We start from the raw sequence: 22,203 nt of genomic DNA, 5'->3' as shown, positions 1-22,203 counted from the left end.
ATTTGGAACTAAAACATTTGACGTCATGCATTGATACATTTTCAACTTCGCGCCAGACAATTCATGAAATTTACCCAATATGACGTCAGAAATTCAATGTCTAATGAGCATGTGATGTCGAAAAAATATAAATTCTAACATCTAAATTAAACATCTATTTATACTAATATCATCGATTATTTTTAATGTCAAAACTTTTTTTTACTAGTGAATTCTATTTTGAGAGTGATAATTCTCTAACCATATACAACTTCAACGTACTAATAATAAAAATAAGGCTTAAATGCTTACTTCGTCCCCATCTTAGGAGGTAATTTTCAGTTTAGTAGCCAGTTTTAAAAATGTACACATTTGGTCCCTATGTTTTCAAAATTGAATGAATCAAGTCCTCCCTTCCGTTAAATTGAGAGAAACAGAGTTAACTCCCAGCTGACGTGGCGAGGAATTTGCACATTTTCTTCTCTCTCCTCAGTTTTTCCTGCAAAGCCCCAGCTTTTTCTCTCTTTTCTATATCTTTATTAAATACTTTTTTTCTCTCTCTCCTTCCTCCACAACCTCTACCTCCAGAATTATGAAAAAGGTAGAGAAGAGAAATTGAATGAATGGTCAACAACACTCACACCGTTCGGTCATTGGAACCCTCAAATATTTACTCACATCGCTCGGTCATTGACTTACACCATTTGGTCACTCACACCGTGTCGTTCGGTCACTGACACCATTCGGTCACTCATACCGTTCGGTCACTCGTAGCATTCGGTCACTCATACGATTTGGTCACTCATACCATTCGGTCACTCACACCATTCGGTCACTCACACCGTTCAGTCACTGACATCATTCGGTCACTAACACCGTTCGGTCAATTTCTCTTCTCTACCTTTCTAATAATTCTGGAGGTAGAGGTTGTGGAGGAAGGAGAAAGAGAAAAAAGTATTTAATAAAGATATAGAAAAGAGAGAAAAAGTTGGGGCTTTGCAGGAAAAGCAGAGGAGAGAGAAGAAAATGTACAGATTCCTTCGCCACGTCAGCTGGGAGTTAATTCCGTTTCTCTCAATTTAACAGATGGGACTTGATTCATACAATTTTGAAAACATAGGGACCAAATGTCTACATTTTTAAAACCGGGTACTAAACTGAAAATTACCTCCTAACATGGGAACGAAGTAAGCATTTAAGCCTAAAAATGATAAAAGTAAAAAGTAATGAATTCGTTTGATGATAATGTTATACTACATATCTTTATAAATAATTATGATTTCTACTAAATGAGTTACAAATTAAATTTAGTATACTTTTTAAGAGATGATAAATAAATTGACAATTCACATTTTATTCATCCAAATGTCATTTATTCCGTTTACATTGCAATCACATAAGTTTGATGAAACATTCCTTGTATTTTGAAATTTTATTTTAGAACTAATTCATCTCTAATAAAAAAATTAAAATACATTTTAATAGACATGTTATTTACAAGAAAATTTTAAAAGAAATTGGAATTTGTACAAAATTTAATTTGATTATTTAAAACTAGAAACTTCATATTGTGTTTAAAAAGTAATAATTTTAATTTTTTCTTATACTTTTTTTTAATTTTATGTTTTAATTTTATATTTTATCTTTAATTCAACCTTAATTTAAATATTATTGACTAATCTCTTATTAGGACATTAATTATCAACTTAGTTCAAGTCATCACATCATCAATTCAATACTTTCTCAATTGATGTCAAACACGAGTTCAGCTGATATTAATTGGTATTGCTTTTATTAAATAAAATGGGTGGACTTGTTTTCTAGTAAATATTAACTAGTTTTATTATTATTATTATTATTATTATTATTAAAGTATGTGATTATCATTTTTATCTACATCTTAAGGTTAGAACAATAATTTTTTGTATTTTATAGTAATTAGAGAACTTTATCAAAACAAAAAGAAAACTAATAAATTTGAATTATTTTATCTAAAAAAATCCGAAAATTTAAACTTTTATAATGAAAAAATTTAAGTTCATATATATAAAACTTTTCAAAGTTGTAAAATTTTCTATCGTGCTAATGCTATCGTTAAGGGTCATTTTGGGCTAGTTTGTTTCCATTAAAATTCAAGAAACAGATAGGTCACGAGACCTCAAATATTCAAGCTTGGGGTTTTACTTCCTGCACCCCCTACTTTCTATCCGCAACACAAGAAGCAAAAGCCTCCATTACATTTTTTTTTCACAAATAAAGCCCATGGACTGAGGCATCACGAGTTTGTTATTCATTTCAAAAATTATCGTAAAATCTGGTCTTTATTCTATTTTCTTTTAAAATCTTGCTCTACATGATACTGTAAGATTTTATTTTCTGAAGTATCTAACTTTTCCCCAAATAATACAACCACGATAAAATAGCATTACAACACACGCACACAATATTACACGAACAAAATTTCAGTGAAACATTGCAAGTGTTTCTAGTATTAATTTTTTAATCTTTTGGCATGAAATGTCCAAATTTTTAATTTTGGATTAAATATATACATAATCCTTTAAGCTTGTAAACTTTAAAAGGGAATTAATATAATTCTGGTGTTAATTTTTTTTTTTTTATGTTAAAGGACTTTCAAACTGTCTAAATAATTAAATCGTTAACTATGTAATTAAGTTAGGAGATTTTAAATTTTGAGAGCATGAAAGAAGGACGACTTGGATTAAAAACATTTAATTTTGTTTTAATTATGATATTTCATTTATAAAGGTGAAATATATTTTTATCTTTGTTATTGGTTTGCATTTTTAGCCTATCAACTTATGTGAAGACTTAGGTCCATAACATATATAAGGTTATTAAAGTCATAGATCAAATAAGCTAAAATAAAAATTGAAGTTATTTAAGAGAGCTGATCACGTAGGTTAAACGTAAATTACCCTCTAATAAACATATAATTAATTGAGTAAAGAGAAAAGAAGGAAGATTTTTTTGGTTAGGGGAATGGGAAAGGAGGTGTGGAGGAGAAATCCTGTTGTTAGGTAAAAGAGGTACAACACTTATGCCCAGCTTTATATAGAAACAATGACAATTGCACCATTCCCTGGGACAAACCTAAATGGATCAACTACCAAAGTAAAGCACCGTTGCACCTTACCATGGGGACCACTTACCAGGTTCACTTTTTCATAAACATGGATTATTAGTCTATGGTCGTGTCTTATTATTGTTAATGTAGTTTGAATTTAAGAACCATGATGCGTATTTGATTGCAACTCACACAGCTAAACAAAACATCATAAATAACACAGTAAACTTTGAGATCATTAATCATACAATCACAGGATGTTTCATTTTCAACAGTAATATTACAAAATTAACATTCAACGAATGAGATTCTGTACATTTGAAAGTAAACATTACCAAAGCCATTTTCAGCTTTGGTAAATCTCTATCATACACCATTATAATCTTCTTGTAACAAAGATTCAACTATCATATGCTTTCTTTGAATACCTTTAAAACAAAAATGAAAATGTAGTGCTACTGGACAATCGATTCATCTGGGTCCTGAGAGCTCCATGGCTTGGACTAACAACAAAGAGTCATCAGTGAGATCAGAATACCTATCTGATGAAGATGACTCTTGGGGTTTGAACTTGGTTGTGTCAACTCTCTGTGAAGCTTCCCATCTTTCTGCTAGTCCATCACCTTCGAGCATGCGAACCACTTCAGACATTTTAGGCCTATGCCCTGGAAGATACTGAGTACACAAGAGGGCCACTTGAACCATTTCCTCAAGTTCAATTCTGTCATAGTTGTTCTTCAGATCCTTGTCTACCAGCATTTCAAGCTTTTTCTCCACATGAATTTTCCTTACCTGAATGTCAAACAATATAAGGACTTAGACTTACCATTTGGTTTGAGATAAAGGAAAGAGTTCTGATGAATGAAGGGAAACAAACTCACCCAATCAAGCATGGCTCCTTTGTTGTTGGCTGATTTTCCAAACTCTAGAGCTCTCTGGCCTGTGATCAATTCAAGGAGGAGAATGCCAAATCCAAAAACATCAGTCTTCTCAGAGGACTGTCCTGTGGAAAGGTACTCTGGGGCAATATGCCCCACTGTGCCTCTCACTGCAGTTGTGACGTGTGAGTCTTGGTGATCCAAAAGCTTTGCCAACCCAAAATCTCCAACCACAGCTTCACAGTAGTCATCAAGCAATATGTTTGCAGCTTTCACATCCCTGTGAATGATCTTTGGATCACATTGCTCATGAAGGTACAGTAGTCCTCTTGCTGCTCCCAAAGCAATGTGCTTCCTAGTGCCCCAGTCCAGCACTGGTTTACCTGACAACCACCAATTTGGTATTAGAATCCTTAGGTACAATCTTCCTTGATAAAAATGTTTCTATCTTCATTTCTCTTTTTCACAAATAATATAAGAAATTTGTTATACTATTTACAAACATAAGGGTGATACTTTGAAAGTATGAAAGTAACACTAAATGAGGTGGTCTAATTTGAGTATGAAATTTCAGAACTGAGCTTACCCTTGAGACGAGAAGCAACACTGCCATTGGACATGTATGGATAAACCAAAAGCCTTTCTGTTGGTGTCATGCAAAATCCGTAGAGTCTGAGGAGGTTTCGGTGCACTGCCAAGCTGATCATTTCAACTTCTGTCTGAAATTGAATCTCTCCTCCAATGGCATTGCCATCTTTAAGCCTCTTGACAGCTACAAGAGTACCATCAGAGAGAACTCCTTTGTAGACATTTCCAAAACCACCTTTTCCTAGTATGTTTTTGCTGCTGAAGTTGTGAGTAGAAATCTGGAGTTCTCTGAATTGGAACCTCTTCAAGTTTCCGAGGTAGACTTCTTCATGATGCCGGTCTGAAACAGTTAACAAAACGGTCGTAAATGTCAGAACAATACCATACTTGAATTAGCTTTTGATGCACTGGAACATTCTTATATGTATATATATATATATATATATATATATATATATATATATATATATATATATATTTTACTTTGATCTCATTCAAGGTGTGCAAATGGCAAGTACCTTTAACATCGAAGAATGCTTGTTGATTGTGCTTGTGTCTCCACCAAATAACGCCTCCAAAACCGATAACTATGAGGCAGAGACATCCCAAACTCAAGCCAAAGGCAATTGCCATTTTATGAGTTTTTGGTCTGCCTGATTGTAAAGCATCTAGGGAAGCAAAGATATTGTTATCAGCATCATAACAATGACCATGCAGAATGTGTCAGAGTACACTAGTACATGGGAATCTGGCACAAGGCTTGGAAGAACAATCAATTTTTAAAAAAACATGACCGACAGTGACGACATCTTACGTTCGGTATTGTTCAAGTTCATGGACATAGGCATCAGTGTCATCCCATGACAGTTTGGCTCTTTTCCCGTTGCACAAACAATGGGGTTTCCAACAATGCTGAAACAATAAAAAGGAATGAGATTAATCTATAGGCTAGGACCCAATTTTCTGTTTTCCTTCCAAGCAAAATGCACATACATAACAGAGAGAGAGAGATAGACTTACCTGAATGATTTGGCTAAAATTCTGGGCACCGGGCCACTAAGATTGTTGTATGACAAGTCACTGAATGATAATCACAAATCAAAAAACGTCTTTAGGAATACAAAACTGGAAATATAAACTGGAACTATGCATAAGATACAAGTATAAAACAGAAGAGTTCATGTGTATTACAGAAAATTGAGTTGGGTCATGTTAGCCAGAGACTCTGGGCATTCACCAACAAGAGTGTTATTATTGAGCCTCCTGAAACAATTTTAGGAAAATTTTAGCATTAAAGATTGATACTGAAAATGGATTCATCTCAAGATATCAAACCCAACAAGCTCATGTATGCTTACAGGTATTGGAGGCTTCTCAGGTGTCCCAGAGATTGAGGAATCTCCCCTCTGAAGAAGTTGTTTGAGAGATCAAGGGTCTGAAGCTTAGGAAGTTTTCCCAACTCTGATGGGATTGGTCCACTTATGTTGTTATTCTGTAGCAGCCTGAAAAGTTGTCCAAAACACCTCTCATAGTCAATAAGAAGCCATTTTGAGAGTACTAAATTGCATAGAGCCTTGCAATCACTTACACAATCTGAAGGTTGGTTAAGTTGCCTATGCTCGGAGATAGAGTACCAGATAGACTTTGACTTGGAGTGCCCCTGCACCAAACAACACAAGTTTCATCAAAAGCTTGAATCAATTTGCAGCACAAACTGGTACACCTGATGAGTGTTCAAAATTCGAACAGTATTTCATCAGCTTAACTATAAGATTGAAAGAAGACTCACAGTCCAACGACCAAGTTATCTGAAGAACATGTGACCATAGTCCAGCTACATGGATCGACTGCATCCCCATCCCAATTGTCTAGAACACCATGTGGATCCTCTAGAGAGCGTTTTATGCTCATTAAGGCTTGCACTGCATTAAAAAGAGACCTAATTCAAAACTCTGCATATTATGAAGCTGTGAACAAGGTGAAAGAAGGAGCAAAATTTCAAATTTACCTTCGAAGTTCACTCCCTTAGGAGAAAGCAAAGCATCTGCGAAGCTCCAAAAGAAGAACAATGTGAAAAAGAGAAGAGTTGTTCCTCTTGGAGACCCCATTAAACTGGAATTTCCAAGGAAGAAGATGCAAGTACACTTCACTTGAGGTTGAGGTTTCCAACTTCAACCCACAAAGATGTAAATATGGAACGTTTAACAGTTCTGAAATGGATGTGCTTTCATCACTGTGGTGTTCAAAATAAGAAAAAGAAACTCACTTCCTTCTTTCCATGCTAGAATCTCATCCACCGAAAAATCTCGTGTCAGATCAAAGGGGTGAAAAAAGACATGTTTTTAGACAGCATAAAGAGAAGGAGCATGCCTGTCACTGAGTCAGGAAGCTGTAAGCAAAATATTATATATATAACAGCCTTAATCTTAGAACAAGGATGAACAAACCAATTCAAGGTAAAAGTTTCAGCAGCATATGTGGCAGGGAGAGAACCGGAAATGCACTTGAGAGACTTACTTAACTATACACATGCACTTAAAGCATAAAGAAGTTTTCATGAAACTATATATGCATCAGCAAAGTAGTAGATAAAGCAGAAAAAAGAAAAAAGAAAAAAAAAAGTACTGGTGCATGAGAGATATCATTAGATTTTATTAATGAATATTAAGCAGACACATTTAGAACAAAAGAATAATACCGTAGCCCTTTTCTTTCCCTTTTGGCTGCAAAGAACCAAAATCCTACGTGTTTGATTCAGCGGTAGTACATTACCAGAGTATTTATTTATTTGTTTTAATTTGTTGGATTAGCAAGTAAACCTTAAAATGGAGTAATTAGTATGTGTTGAGAATAATTTAAGTATGAATCTAATAAATTTTTTTATAAAGTTAATGTTTTGAAGTTATAGATTAAAAGTGATGTAAATATTTTACATGGGTTTGAACATTTTGCTTATATATAATCTATTTTTAGTAATAATGTTTGCTGAGAAAAAACCCTTGTGGGGAAAGTGGTTGATGCTTGCGTGGAGAATCCAAAAGGGTGGAGTTTGGCCATTTAGTAGAGTCCTAAAGTTAAAATTTTTAATGTTAAGGTATTGAGAATGTGAGAATCTCGAGGAAAATGGAGTTCTGGGGGCTGAAGATTGATGATAGATTTTGTGAGATAGCATAGATGAAGCAGAAAAATGTGATATAAAAAATAATATAAGGTGATGTCTTTTGTGCTGTAAATGAATGTTGGGTGATGGTATGGGATGTGCTTTATAGATTCCATAAACCACTATGAACTAACTATCACACTTTGGTCTCTTTGGTCTATTCCCACAGCAGACAGTCATTCCCATAAAATTGTTCAAAAAGAGTAAAACTTTGAAAAGCAAAAGCTGCCACTGCCATTCCCCTCTCTCTTTCCGTGACCCACCTCATACCTTTCTTTTCCAAATTTTCTTTCTTTTCTTATTATATCATAATCTCACCATTTCCAACTTAAACTAACATTAACCCTAGAAACTACTCTTCTCCTACCTTCTACCTCAACATAACATTTTGCTTTTATTTTTCTAGCTACTTGTTATTCTTACCAAACAACTCAACTGTCACATTCATTCTCCATACTAAAATGTCAGAAACATATATTATTGAACTTCAGTGTTGGAAACATTAACCTCATATCCAAGTGAATACTCCAAAATTTGAATTATTTCAATGTTCCACATCGGTTAAAAGATAAATTATAATGTATAACCTAATCTTATATAACTGAGTTAAGACTTGAAATATATGTGTCGAACAAATCTATTTTTTATTTTCTAATTTTGTAACTTACACAAATTAAAAGTATTTTTTACCTTAATAATTTAATTGTGTAATGTTATTAAAAGAGGGCTAAATTTATGAACAAAGTGCTGTAGAATTGAATTAGGACAAAACTCATTGTTAATTATCAAGAAAAACAAAATTTTACATGCAAGAGAGGTGTCTTTTAACCAAAGAGTACAATTGTTTTACTATTGGGGTTTAACTTTAGATCTTTTGGGAAATTACTTTTAAAAGGACAGGATCCTTTTCGTTTTCAAAAGAATTGCATTATTCAATTTCACTTACAAATTTATGACATTATGTTGTTTATTATGATTTTTTATTGTTATAAAACATTTTGAAGGCTGAGTTTGTTTAAGATTATTCAGAATATTTTAATCTTGATTGACTTAAATTATATTTTTTTATATTCTTTTACAAGGATCTGCTATGTCATAATAATTAGTTATTATATTTATGCCCGTATACAGTTATATCACACGCCACAAAATATTTAATACTAATTATTAATTAATAAGAATGTCAATACTTTTTTGAAAAACTAAAAATATTGATAATATAGTTATTTTGGAAATAAGATTTAATAGATTACCCAGAATCTAATAAAGGTGTTTAATCGGACTTATCATTTGAATGCTAAATTTTGGCATATAGTTTTTGTCCATTTGCAAGTTTTAATAACTATGAGATAAGTTTTTTTATATATATGTTTTAATTGATTATTAAATTTTTTAACTTACATAAATATAAGATTTTTAAATTCTTTAAAACATAAATTTATACATTGTGGAATAACATTATTACAAAATAATTTTTAAGCAATTTCTTATATACTTAGTTTAATATTAAGTATACATATAAATGGCCTAACATTTATATGATTAACATGACAAGGGAAAGTAGAAATATTGAATAGAAATAAGAAAATTAAATAACATATAAAAAAAATTATAAACTTATTATTTAAAGGCTTTAAATTAAAAATGACATTAATTTGTTATATAAATTGAATTCATGGATTGTGTTTTTCTTATAAATCATTATCAAGAAATCCATCAATTCTAATAATACTTAATATACTAAAAATTACCCCAAAAAATACCTAAATTTACATATCAAGTATAAAGAATGATTCATAGTTAAAGAATATGTAAATCAAAATTTGCATACGTTTCTACGTATAGAGAACCATATGAATATTTCATTTTTTATTCTTATAGTGTTTTAAATAAGAAATGTGACATATTTGTGCATCACATGTCCCACAATGCATTGGTATATATAGTTGCATTGTAGATGCTGATTGCATACAACCATATTAAGCACAAAATTAGGGTGGAAGACACGTCATCTAGAATATTTGGTAAAGATTATATGATAATATATATATTACGCATGCAAATTTACTAATAACATAATTTTAAGGGTTAAACGCCATTGATCTATGTATGGCAAAGAGCCCTAGGTGATAATATATTATTAGCATTATAATAGCTTACTAATAAGATTTCAAAAATAGGTGACACGCCGTCTATGGAGCAATGAGAATGTTTGCCACTTGAGTTAAAGATTATGATATCACAAAAAAAGTGTTTATATATAATATTGTATCTATAAATGAATTGGATGATAGTAATGTATTTGGATGTCTATGTGGGTTATGCCAAGAGGATGTGACACACTGCCAAATGGTGCACTCAAAGGAAGAATTTTAGGGTTTTTTTTTAACTTGATGAACTTGTTATAGAGTTCAAAACAAAGTAAAAATCATTGCTTGATCAATCATATGCAATATTCTCTCAAATGGGTAGCTATGTATGATTTTTTTATATATGATGTACATTGAAATTCTTCATGCATATATCAATCTTATGTTTTTCTTAATGCAAATCCAGAACCAGTGAGAAATGATATAACATTAATTCATTAGGTATAGTCTCATCAAATGTTATATAATATATTTTACTATGCATATGTCAGATTGATGTCACAAAAAATCAGCAAATTTTGTGCAGTCCAATTTGAAATGCAAGAAATCAAAAGGTCAAATTCACATTGAATATGTTAACATGCCCTCATTAAACTTATATGTACGATGTGTGGTCTATTTATTACTACTAAAAATTCAAACATTGGACCTCATGCATCAAATAAAAAAAAATAAAAATAAATAATAATAATAAGAAAAGAAATGGTGTTATACACAGCTAAGGGTGTGGAAGAAAACTGTAGGCCAATTATATAAAGCAATAAAAGAAAATAAATTGACCCAACATGAGAAAAAAACAGACAAAAATGACAAAAATATCCACCAATTAAGGACCAATGCAAAGTGATAACAGCTAGGATCATATTGTCCTCTCTTCACAATCACAAAATGACCCCATCGTATCTACAGGACCATATATTTATATAAATAATAAATAATTTAATTACACTAAGAAGTCCTATTTAATGTAAGATTAAAAAATATTTTTTCTTTAAATTTAGCGAGATATTTTTAAAAATAAAATCAGAAATGATTAAAACAGATCATACCTGGAATGCAATAACCCTAATGTGCTTATAAAACTCATTTGTCTGTATTTTGTATGTGTTTTTGTCTTTGGTAGAGAAATGAGAACGCGGTCACGGACACTCAAACGTGAGAAACAACAAAAACATGCCAAGTGTACGTTTTTGGAATTAACACATTGGCCTATGTGTTCAGAAAGCTTCTTTGCATTAAATTCGACAAGGATATAACATTGTCTAATCTCATGGAAGATTTTCTTCAAATTTATTTAGCAAATAATGTTATGTACATAAGAGTATATATGGTTTAAATATAATTTCGGTTTATAAATTATACTTAATTTTAGTTTTTTTAATAAAACATTTTGGTCTTGTATTTTTTTCAATCCTCCTATTTTTTATTTTGTTTTGTTTCTATCATATGAATATTTGGAAGGATGCATGCACCCAAGAACACACCCTTTCATCATGCTATCCTTGAATAGCAAAGATCCCTACCAGAATTAGTACAATGCACTGCACTTATGCAGGTTTAGCTGGTAGACAAATACCTGTAAATTTTATACACATGAATAAAAATAAAAAAATAAAATAGTGTAAAAAAAATCTATTAATTTATTTTCTCAAGGTTTTGAACATAGTTAATATTCTAAAGTAATTTTTTTTAGTGATTTTTAAGAGACACAAAGAAGTGTAGCTCTCTTTTTCGAGTCTAAAAATGAAATGAACATGAAGATTGTTAAAAGAACCTTTTCTGCATGCATCTGAGACATTGAAAAATGGAATGAAATAGTTAAGATATCTTTTACTTTGGATTATTTTACATGACATTTAGTTGGAGAATTTAAAAGAGGAGTATAATATTTTGATGAAGTTCCTCTTGGACCCTTTTGAAAAACTTAAATACTCTCACTCACGTGATAGTAGTTTGACAGTGTTGCTGAGTTAGAAGACAATAGAGAACATCCAAGCTCAGTTTCAGATTTATTGGACCCTATCTGTTTATTCCAAATTTCAAAAACCAGTTTGAGAGTCTTCACACTCCTCTCATTGACATCTAGTACAAATTGCTCTTTTTCTATAATCTTCTTCTTCTTCTCCATTTGTTTCAAGCTTTTTCCATCATCAAAATGGCCCCCTTCCTTATCAATTAATGATGCTACCAATTTGGATCTAATGGCATCATTTCACAATATCCATTTAGAGTTTTAATAATGGATACACCCCTTTTGTACAAATCATCTTTTTCATTCCATACTTCATATATATATATTGGTATGCACTTTTATTTCATTGAAATTTTTGATAAAGTACATTACTTTCATTCTTTTTAGATTATTTATTTGACGACTTCTATTATACTAACTAAACTTGCTCAACCTTAATGAATGTTGATAATAATAATTTTTCAATTAAGCCTAATGGTTGTTTAACATTTTTTTTTCAATTTAACCCTAATTTTTTTTAAATGTGTAAAATACTAGTGAGTTTAAATTTTGAAGTATACCAATGGATTAAATATTTTTAAAGTTTTTTACTTTTATATAGTACTCTAAACTAAAATTGAGGAGACTAAACCATGTTGAAAAAATGTTAGAGTTACCCAGAAAAGGAGAAAAGAGAAGATAAAATGCAATAATGTCAAAGAAGGTTTTGTTCAAATCAACTTTGATTTTCAAAGCATATACACAGTAATCTCTTGAATATTAGAAAACATCGTAAGCAACTGCTAAGAATTCTGTCTTCCAAAACATGTTGATGGGTATTTGTCCATTCTGTATAACCACATATACTGTGTTGATGAACTTTTGGAAACAAAATGATTACAATCATGATTGACAATTTTTCAACAGTTGGCTTAGAATTAAGTTATCAATAGTTGCAGTATTTGTGAATCTTTATTAAAGTGAATAGATAAATGTAAAAAATATAAAATTCTAAGCTTATTAAAAGATATTTGCAGATAATGTGAATAGATAAATGTCATTCAGAGAGATAAATCAGAAGGAAAAAAGCTTTCTGCAGCACATGGGCATCATTTCTTCAGCCACCATTATTGAACTTGGTTGCTTTAAGGCTTGAATGAGAACTTTTTGATAAGGTGATATACTGCTATCTATGACCCTATTCAAGGGCATTTGATAGCCTCTGAATAATTTACTTCTCTTACACTTATTTTATTTTTCCAACTAATTTTTCTTCCTTTTCAATGTTGCCATTGCAGGTGGCTACATTATTTGATACACTAATGCCAGGGACAAAAGTCAACAATGTTTCTCAATATCCTTGTATCAAGATCATTAGAATGTCTGGAAACCATTGATAACGTAAACTCTAAGCATTAAAAAAGAGATTAAAAGGTAGACATCAAAACTAATTAAATTTAAACTTAGTTTATTGGATGTATAAGTGATTTTCATAAGCTTAAACAAGTTTCATTGAAGGTTTGCCCAATCAAGATGTACAAACTATTGTTGAAGTAACTAAGTAGGACATTTGGATTAACTTTTGTACTGTCAGAATCTATAATAGATTGTTAACTGTTGTAGAAGCTTGAAAACTTATATAGTGTGTAAATAGAGTGCACGCCCATTGAGTAGTTGTTAAAGGTGTTTGTACCACTAAGTGTTGATTGATTGAGTAACTAAACTGATGGGTCTCAGGAGAGAGCGTTTCCACATAACACCGATGAGATCTGAATCAACTTTTTATGAGATTAATACTATTTTTAATTCAAAATCTTAAAATAATAAATTTATGGATCTTGATCCTTATACAGTATTTAACTTTTTTTCATATCTATTTAATGTAAGATTTAGATTTATGTTTGGATTTCTAATAGGAAGAAAGAAGAGAGGTGAAAAGAGAAAATTGGCATTATTTTGTGGTTGAGGTGCAGGGCAAATGTGACAAAGGGGGTCTTTGACAGGAAAGTAAAAGTGATTCATATGTCTACAATATGAAAGACAGTGATGGAGCTAACGTTGTTAGGGGAAGGTTGATTGAGGGAACACCTTGTCCTCATTTCCTACTTTTGCTTTTTCCACCCTCTTCAAAGTGTCCCATTTTCTTCTTGCTTTGTGAGAATGATGTTTTAACATCTTGAAAAGATTCCAAAAACTGATCCCCCCCACTTTATACCTCTGCACTCTCCCCACAATAATTCACTCTTTGCTTCTTTCCATTATCCCTATTTCACTTCTTACCACATCCAAACAATAATTTTTCTCTCCCTTATCCAATTTCACCTTTTTCTTTCTTTTCCCTTTTTAAATTAAACCAAAAATATTGCCTCCAAAAACTTATTAGCACAAAAATTTCAGATTTTTCTCTAATAAAATTCTTATGGAGAGAACTCATCTCCAGAGCTAGCTATCCAGAGAAGGACTAAAACCAATTAAATACTACACTAAAGATCCCATACCTGAGACTGAGCCTCTCATAAAACTCAAATTCCTATAAGAAATTAGAAAAATGATATTTTGATATTCATAAATTTTTTAAATCTATTTCATATTATCCTTTCTTACTTTTTACTCTCTTTTTTCTTGAAAAAATACAAAAGTTTACAATTTTATGACTATTTTATCTTTGTATAATATGTCAAACGAATGTAAAAGTGTGTCAGTACCATACTTAATAAACTAAAATAAAACCAGAACATTTGTAATATGTAGCCTTAGTTTTTACAAATAAACACTATACTGTTGTGAATTGGTAAAAGTGTCAAGAGACAGATATTCATTGCCTACAGAATCATATTGTATTGTATAAAGCAGTTTTACAAGAAGCCGTTATATGTTTGGAGCATTTAAACTGTTTTCCACCAACAAGAAATCTCAAAAACTTTGGTCTCAAGCGACAATGTTTGAATTGACACATGATTAGAATTATTGTATGATTCCATTTAGCAGCACTGCACAAATATTGCTACTGGTTACTGGTTATGTAATCTTAAATCTAGCAGCACAACTGACATAAAGCAAGGTAATTAATTCCCTTTTTCCAAAGATTGAATAATATAACATTCAGTTCTTTCAAGAGGAAACATAACTAGCTATAGCTAACCTAGCCAAAACCTTGAGTCACATGTATGTGTACTGCCATTTTGAGTCACATGTATGTATGTAACATACATTGCCACTATGTCATTCATAATGTACGTTAGGAATTTTTGTTTTTGGCAATATAAACCATCAATTATCAGCAGTCATGTCATGTCAAATGGCAATGCAGCATGAAGTGAACAAAATCTAAAAGGGGTCACTGATAAGTGATTAGTTAACCTTTAGCCGAAATTGAGTCTAACAGATATTAATATCATTAGTTCGGTTTGATTTATGATGCAACTATTGTTTCTTCACAGGTTTGGTCCCATCTTGGCTATGAACTGATATGTGCATTAGATTTGAGGGAAGCAATAGCTACTAATCATCACGAGATGATGGCATTTTTTTGTCAACATTATCTGTAAGAATATAACTTGTCTTTTGTTTCTCATATGAGGTTCTGTAAGTTCTGTAAGTCTTCCCAAAGGACTAAAGATGCAACTGCACAAAGCTCCAAGAAACATTTCCACTAGGAAAATACCTTCAAAGAAGCACTTGATGCCGAGGCAAATAATTCCGAGGAATGTAAAAATTAATATAATGTAATAAGACAGCATTGTTCTGCTTCTGAGGTCACATTCAACTCTTCAGTCATCACGTTTTGTTTGTTGATAAGTCTCATTCAACCCCTTTGCCTATCAGACTGGCAACGCTGTCACGGATTGAGAAATGAAAATGATGTTGTGTTTAGCCAAACAAACCAGAAGAATGAGGTGTTTTCGAGCAAATGAATAATATGTCACTTGAAGTATCATTTTCTATATGCTTCTCAAAACACAATAAAAAACCACCTAATTTTCATCATCTTCTGAATGTCATTTAGTCAGGGATGTGACAAATTTCTAAACTGAAATCTATGTGCATATTATTAAGCTAATGATGAGTATGCATGCAACAAGATTTTATGATTTTAGCCACAAAGATGCATACCAATTTCTCTGCCTTTTGTCTGAGGAACCTAAGACATCTTTTGAAGACTAACTACTCAATTACAGAGACCCATTTAAGGATTTGGTCAAATTTTTGTACTTTAATTAACTATGTGTGCAGAAAAGAAGATGGTGTTACAGGGCAAAGAGCCAAACCTCATGGAATATATTGTAATGAATGAAGCAGAAAATGGTAGGCAAATGGGATTCAAAGAGCAGAAAAAGACCACACGCATGCTCGTTGCAAAGACAAAGTGAAAATAAGAGCCAATTTCAAAAATTCCTTCCCTCCCCATGACAGTTACTTTAGCAGTCTCAAAGCATGCATGTATGGAGCAACAAAAAGCATATGCTTGCTTTGGTCCCCCCCACAAACACCCTTTCTTTCTCTCTCAATTCCTTCAACTCTTTCATACAGAGAGGAACCAAAATGACCTCCGTGTCTTAAGCAGCATTGTTGTGACCTCCTTTACGACAACAAAACCCAACATTTTCATTGCCCAGAATCTAGACTGTGTTCCATATAATGATGCATTACAGAATGCTTTCTTAAGGGATGCAACAAAGGTTGAGTTTAAATAACATGTTCAAAACTATTCAAAAAGTCTTCATCGATATGATGGCAAGTAAATCAAATTTTTCATTGGCGTTTGACAATTTGAGGAACTTCATTCCGGCCAGTCATTATTATTTTGTATGGTTATTGTTACATTCCTTTTGTTAGGGAAGGGTGCGATGGCCAACCGAATTATGCCTTTTTTCTGAGGCAATGTTGGGAGAAAGTTAAAAAAATTATAAAAGACTCACATTGTAAACGTTAGTTTTGGAAGCAGTGATTAGTTGTACTATCAAAGTGAGGCTCAATTTTTCTGCTGGAAGTGTTGGGTAGCAGGAAAAGGGTAGAGTTTTACTTTGCTTTGAAAGAAAGGAAGAATGCGGTTGTGGTTATAAGATGGAACATAGTTTAGGTCACTGATTTTGGAACTACAAGAAACAGGGTGGTCCGTCGTTGGGAAAAGATACAAACGCACACGTCTTTCTTAGTTGGCAATACCTTCTTCATGTTTTCTTTTTCTTTTTTTGCTGTCAAAAGAAACATGGTTGGGGACATGAAAAATGACACAATAATTGAACACATAACATTGAGGTGATGTCCCAATTAAATTTCTCTCATGTAATTTTCTTTTTTTATTTTCTTCTTTTTTAAAAAAATACAAAAATTTATATTTTTATTATCATTTTATCTGTGTCAAGTAAATGTAAAAATAGGTTACGTTACCGTTACTCTTATTAATATCCCAAATTTATCTTACATTTAAGTGAAAAACGTTTCTTGTAAAGACCATCCACAAAGTAAAATTGAAAACTTCAAAGAAAGATTCGTATGTGTATACTCAGACGTCAGAAGCATTCAGAAAATAGGACGATTACCAGCCACCAAAAAAGTTTATACTTCTAATACATTTGATTTCTTATTGATTTTGTCGACAAATTTCACTGAAAGCAATTTTGCTTTCTTTGTCACCTAGTTATACTTTGTTATAAAATGAAAATTACTATTAATTTCTAGTTTTGTACTTAAACTTTTCCAACTATTTTTCTTAATAACCATACGCATTACTAATTGTTTATCACCACCCTCCTAATTAAGTCTCTAATATTTAAGCTATCGTCATTCTTTCACCTATCTATTCCATTAATGGATCTCGTATCTGGCTTTAATTTGCTACTCTTGTATTGCTAATTTATCATTATCGTCCTTTAATCAATTTGGGCATTATAACTGGTGAAGATAAGGATTTATAGTTGTTGTAATCAGTATTCATATTTCGTATTACTATCCTATTAGTTCGGAAAATTGAACTGAACGTTAGAACTAATCAAGTACATCACGTAAGTTGTGGAAATCATGAAGAGTTTAGTGATTTATTAAAATATTAAATCAAATACGAGTGATTTTAATTCTTTTCCGGATTAAATTAAAAAAGGTATTTTTTTTTCAACATACAGTTCTATCTACCTACACCACACTTCGGTTGCTGTTCCTGGTATCAATTCTTGGACTATTTACATGTACTTTTCACATTAATGCAACCTGTCACTGATATGATATGGCCTTACTATTAATGGTGTGAGTTGTTTGACATGTCATTCTATTTAGGCAAATCAATAAAAGGGAAAAAAGCTTGCTTCGTCCTCAAGGAAATGCCTTTTATAAGAAACGCACCCACCAGATTTGAAGCGATCTACCAGTGGGTCTAAATTTTGCCAGGCCCAATATGAAACCATAAAAACAGGACCCAGTCTACACTTTATCGTTGCAACAAGAATGTCCAAAAGTAATGGTTAGAAGACGGAATACGGAGGTACATCTAAATTAATGTTCCTTAATCATAATAAATTGTGACCGTTAATAGTTATGGACCTGTATGGAAATGAGTTATAATGGGTAAGACGTCATTTCCAATTGAAGGTTAAAGCCGTCATTTCCTAGCAGTCGAATTCAACATCCTATCGTCACATTTTTCACCATTTTATGAATTAAATTTTTCTCGTCACCTTGTACATCACTTCGGACCAAATCAGCTATGGTTAGAAAAAAGAAACGGACACCAATGCCTTCCACATTTTCAAACATCATGTGTACTTAAAAAATCCATTACTAATCATGGCAACGGTAATGAAAATCCATTAATAGTTATTCTTAAACGATACAGATCACCGAATTCACAGGACGAAACTGTAACATTATTAGAAAATGAACAAACTACGAAGTAAAACACAACAGTGTCTATTGCTTTGGTTCAAATAGTGCTATATTTTTGCCGTCCTCGAATTTATTATAGTCAGTAGTGGCCAAGAGCACAAACCAATCTTAGAAACAACTAACCAAGCTTAGCAACTCTTGATCGTGTTGCAGTCCAAGAACAAATGAAGCTTACATTATATCTAAGGCATCAATCCACTTACAATGCTGATGAGAGCACTGAATGAATAAGTGTGTAATACTGAAGCATTGCATGTGAATTTGTTAAGAAATATTGAGATGGCATTGAACACATCCAGAAGTAAATCTAAAGAGGAAAAAATTGCAAGCTTTTCATGTCTATATTGTTGCTTATATGTATCACCTCAATCTACAATGTACATTATTAAGACAGTGTAAATCGGGACGCATCGAACTACAGTCCACTGCTGTCAAAGCACCAAGCAAAGCATTCGTTTGGTGTCCTTAATAATGATGTCGGAGAGAAGAATTTCGATTTGCATGTGAAATACAAGTTGCATGGGGGGATTATAGAATGTCAAAAATTTTGGTTTGTTTGGCTTTATTCAAAGTAAGAATCAACCCTTTTTTCAATAATTTAAATGAAGCAAAAAAGAATGAGCACTCACCAAAATTTCCGAACAACTGCAATTGCACATTCTTCTGAAGAGTACAACACAAGATATATTCCGCAATCTTAAGCAGTCACGATACCAGAAGAAGCAGCTTCTTTAGAGTTCATGGAATAAAAGAGATTCAACACATCTGCATCATTTCGAATGTACCGTGGACATTTAGAAAGGAAATTATGTACTTCTACATGCCTTCCGTGCTTGAAGAAGGCTTCAAACAAACGAAGATACACAGATGTAGACGGAAACCTCTTTGAAGTCATTGCCCTGAGAAACAGTACCGCATCATCATCACTTCCACTCTTTGACAAGTGTTCAATAAATGGATCAGTATAAGGTGGAAATCCATGGGTTTTCATTAATCCCAAAATTGGCAAAGCATCTGCAAATCCTCCCTGAACCAATAATTTGGTTACCAACAGCTTGTAAGTAGAATGCCAGGGTTTTAGCTGTTTTTCATTCACTAGTCGGCAAAGAATCTTACATGCATCTATTGCCCTATTCGTTTGACAAAGTGAATTCATCAACACATCAAAAGTATAGCCTGCCGAAGTGATCCCCTCCTTCTCAACCATCTCTTTAAAAGAATCAAAAGCTTTATCAATGTTCCCGGCAACACAGTGCCCCTCAATCAAAGATTCCCATGTCTTGCGATCTGCATTACACCCAGATGCTTCAACTCTATTCACGAACTCATGAGCTTGTTCCGTATTACCAGCAGCACTAAGTTTAAAGGCAATTTTACTCTGTAAATTACCACCAGCAACAAACCCACAGTTTTCCATTTCTTTCAAAACCTTGTTCCACTCTCCAGTCCTACCAACGCTGGTCAAAGACTTCAGCACAGCATTAACCATAGAATCAGTCAACGAATTCCCACTTCCGGTAAAAACCTTCAGAACCCTCGAAAACAAATCCATATCCAGCTCTTTCCCAGCAGCAACCTTCCTCAACAAAAAGACACAACACTCAACCGAAGGCTTATTTGCGCCAGCCATAGCAAGCTCATAAAGCTCAACAGCATCCTTTACCATTGTCCTCTTACAAAACCTCCCCAAAACCTTAGCAAAGGTCTCAACCTCCATCTCAAACCCAGCACTCCTCATGTCCCCAACAAGCTTCCAAAACCTATCAATCGAGTCCTCCCTCCCCAACACCCTCGCCATTGCATTGTAAGTTTCCCCATTATGCTTAAACATCCCACTCTCCTCCAACCACCGGAAAAATATCAGCGCCTTAGCCGGCTCTGATGCCAATCCCTCCAAAACAATCTTAACCATATCCCCGGAGAACCCAACATTCAAGTCCTTAATCTGCCTCTCAACATCATCACTCCACACATTGTTCCTCGCAATCCTACACACTATAGCACAGTTCTTCTCATTCGAGTTATCAAACAAACCCTTCAACTTCGCCAAGTCACCTTTCATTCCACCCTTCTCAAAACACTCCAACATTCTCTCCTTCACGCCCTTGGAAACCCCATACCCCTTTTTCTTCATTACATCGACCAACTCCCAAAACTCGTTAACCAAACCATTGGTCCCCAAAACGCGCAGCATCAAGTTGTAGCACTTGGAGCTCAACTTCTCGGGATAGTTCTCCGAAACCCATTGGAAGAACCTCCGCGCCGCATCGACGTTGGAATCGAGCTTCCACAGAACCGCAAGGACAGCGTCGTGAGTAATCGAAATGCGATTCGAATCGACGAGGTTTTTCACGTCGTCGGAATCCGCATGTTTGGAGAAAATGTCGGCGACGAGGACGTGGTCGTTATCGGAGTGAGCGAGAACAGGTTCCGAAGAGAAACGACGGAAACTAGGGTTTAGCGGGAAGGAGGAATTTACGGTTAAACGACGGGAAATGGAAGAGGAAGAGGAAAGTACCTGAGAGTGATTGGGAATGCGGGGACGAGAACGGAGAAGATGGTGAAGAAGACGCCATTGGTATCTCATTTCTGCAAATGAACGAATCGTGAGATTCTGATTGATCGAGATTTTGAGTGTATGGAAGAAACTAAGAGAAAGGGAGAGTAACAGTTACTAGGGTTTTAGGAGAAGCAACCTTTTTGTTTTTGGTCATTGTAAATTTGGGCTAGTCAGCCTACTATTGAACTGATTTCTGCACCCATGTTTTCCACTTGCACCCCATGTATGGCATTAAAGATTATTAAAGATGAATATACTCTAAAGCATTGTTTTAAGCTATGGTTCGTCCGGATAGTGAATATTTGTCTTTAAACAAGCATGAAAAATTGATAACATTTGAATTTAAATATTTGGGTTTGGAGTCCATTTACAATAAGGAACTCTAAGGATGGTATCATTATCCACTACTCTTATTAGATAGAATATAAATTAAATCTTTATATGCTATTAAATGATAGAGACACGGATTGTTTCTGTACTAAGTATAATTTTCAATTTAGCAATAATATTTTGACGTCCAATGGTAAAACACTTTTCGATGTCATTATTATATCTAAAATCCTTATCAATATTAAAAAAGTTCAATTCAATATGCCTATGTCACAATAATCGTTGAAATCTTTTGGTGGCAATCTTAAAATCTGACGAGCATGTGTAGACGTCGTTGTGCACATCCTAAAGCTACATTTTATGGTTCACTACTTTTAAAAGTCAATATGGAGCATATTTCTTCGTCACATTCACTCTCTTTTTCCTTTCGTTCCTCCTAGCCCTCGTTCCTTGCTATGTGTTGTTTTTATAAGGTATCAACCTACAAGAAAGAAAAAAACAAAGAGAAGAGAGAACAAATAAAGAGAAAAAAATATCACTTTTATGTTACTATAACACCTTTGAACAATATATAGTCTAGTTGTGTTACCGAGTTTGATGGTCGGACAATGTTGTGTTGAGCTAGATGACAAAGTTTTGT

At 33.1% G+C, this 22,203-nt stretch overlaps 2 protein-coding genes and 1 long non-coding RNA gene across 6 annotated transcripts; 1 reads left to right on the top strand and 2 right to left on the bottom strand.

Moving 5' to 3' along the window:
- Positions 1-3,332: 3,332 nt before the first annotated feature.
- On the bottom strand, positions 3,333-7,369 carry LOC108329478 (protein NSP-INTERACTING KINASE 1). 3 transcript variants are annotated; one of them, XM_052873360.1, is made up of 12 exons: positions 6,981-7,369; positions 6,542-6,909; positions 6,323-6,455; positions 6,122-6,193; positions 5,892-6,035; positions 5,725-5,796; positions 5,554-5,613; positions 5,348-5,445; positions 5,052-5,201; positions 4,532-4,873; positions 3,949-4,328; positions 3,333-3,859 (listed from the first exon to the last, which is right to left on the bottom strand). In XM_052873360.1, exons 2-12 carry the CDS (start codon positions 6,639-6,641, stop codon positions 3,539-3,541), a joined length of 1,872 nt encoding a protein of 623 aa, XP_052729320.1. In that variant the 5' UTR covers positions 6,642-6,909; positions 6,981-7,369; the 3' UTR covers positions 3,333-3,538. The 3 variants fall into 3 exon arrangements, with proteins under 3 accessions (XP_052729320.1, XP_052729321.1, XP_017419186.1); XM_052873361.1 differs by having other exon boundaries at positions 6,542-6,577; positions 6,800-7,366; XM_017563697.2 differs by having other exon boundaries at positions 6,542-7,369.
- Positions 7,370-11,814: 4,445 nt separating this feature from the next.
- Positions 11,815-15,738, top strand: LOC128195493 (uncharacterized). The gene is made up of 4 exons (XR_008247115.1): positions 11,815-12,143; positions 12,832-12,969; positions 13,093-13,228; positions 15,235-15,738. It is a non-coding gene; the product is annotated as an uncharacterized LOC128195493 (long non-coding RNA).
- Positions 15,739-18,820: 3,082 nt separating this feature from the next.
- On the bottom strand, positions 18,821-21,350 carry LOC108326770 (pentatricopeptide repeat-containing protein At3g02490, mitochondrial). 2 transcript variants are annotated; one of them, XM_052873359.1, is made up of 2 exons: positions 19,555-21,350; positions 18,821-19,438 (listed from the first exon to the last, which is right to left on the bottom strand). In XM_052873359.1, exons 1-2 carry the CDS (start codon positions 21,258-21,260, stop codon positions 19,405-19,407), a joined length of 1,740 nt encoding a protein of 579 aa, XP_052729319.1. In that variant the 5' UTR covers positions 21,261-21,350; the 3' UTR covers positions 18,821-19,404. The 2 variants fall into 2 exon arrangements, with proteins under 2 accessions (XP_052729319.1, XP_017415812.1); XM_017560323.2 differs by having other exon boundaries at positions 18,821-21,350.
- Positions 21,351-22,203: the final 853 nt, after the last annotated feature.

The sequence above is a fragment of the Vigna angularis genome, chromosome 2 (genome assembly GCF_016808095.1).
Source record: "Vigna angularis cultivar LongXiaoDou No.4 chromosome 2, ASM1680809v1, whole genome shotgun sequence".
Classification (NCBI taxonomy): Eukaryota; Viridiplantae; Streptophyta; class Magnoliopsida; order Fabales; family Fabaceae; genus Vigna; species Vigna angularis.
Note: the sequence above shows the minus strand (reverse complement) of the source record. Positions and strands in the feature narration are given on the sequence as shown.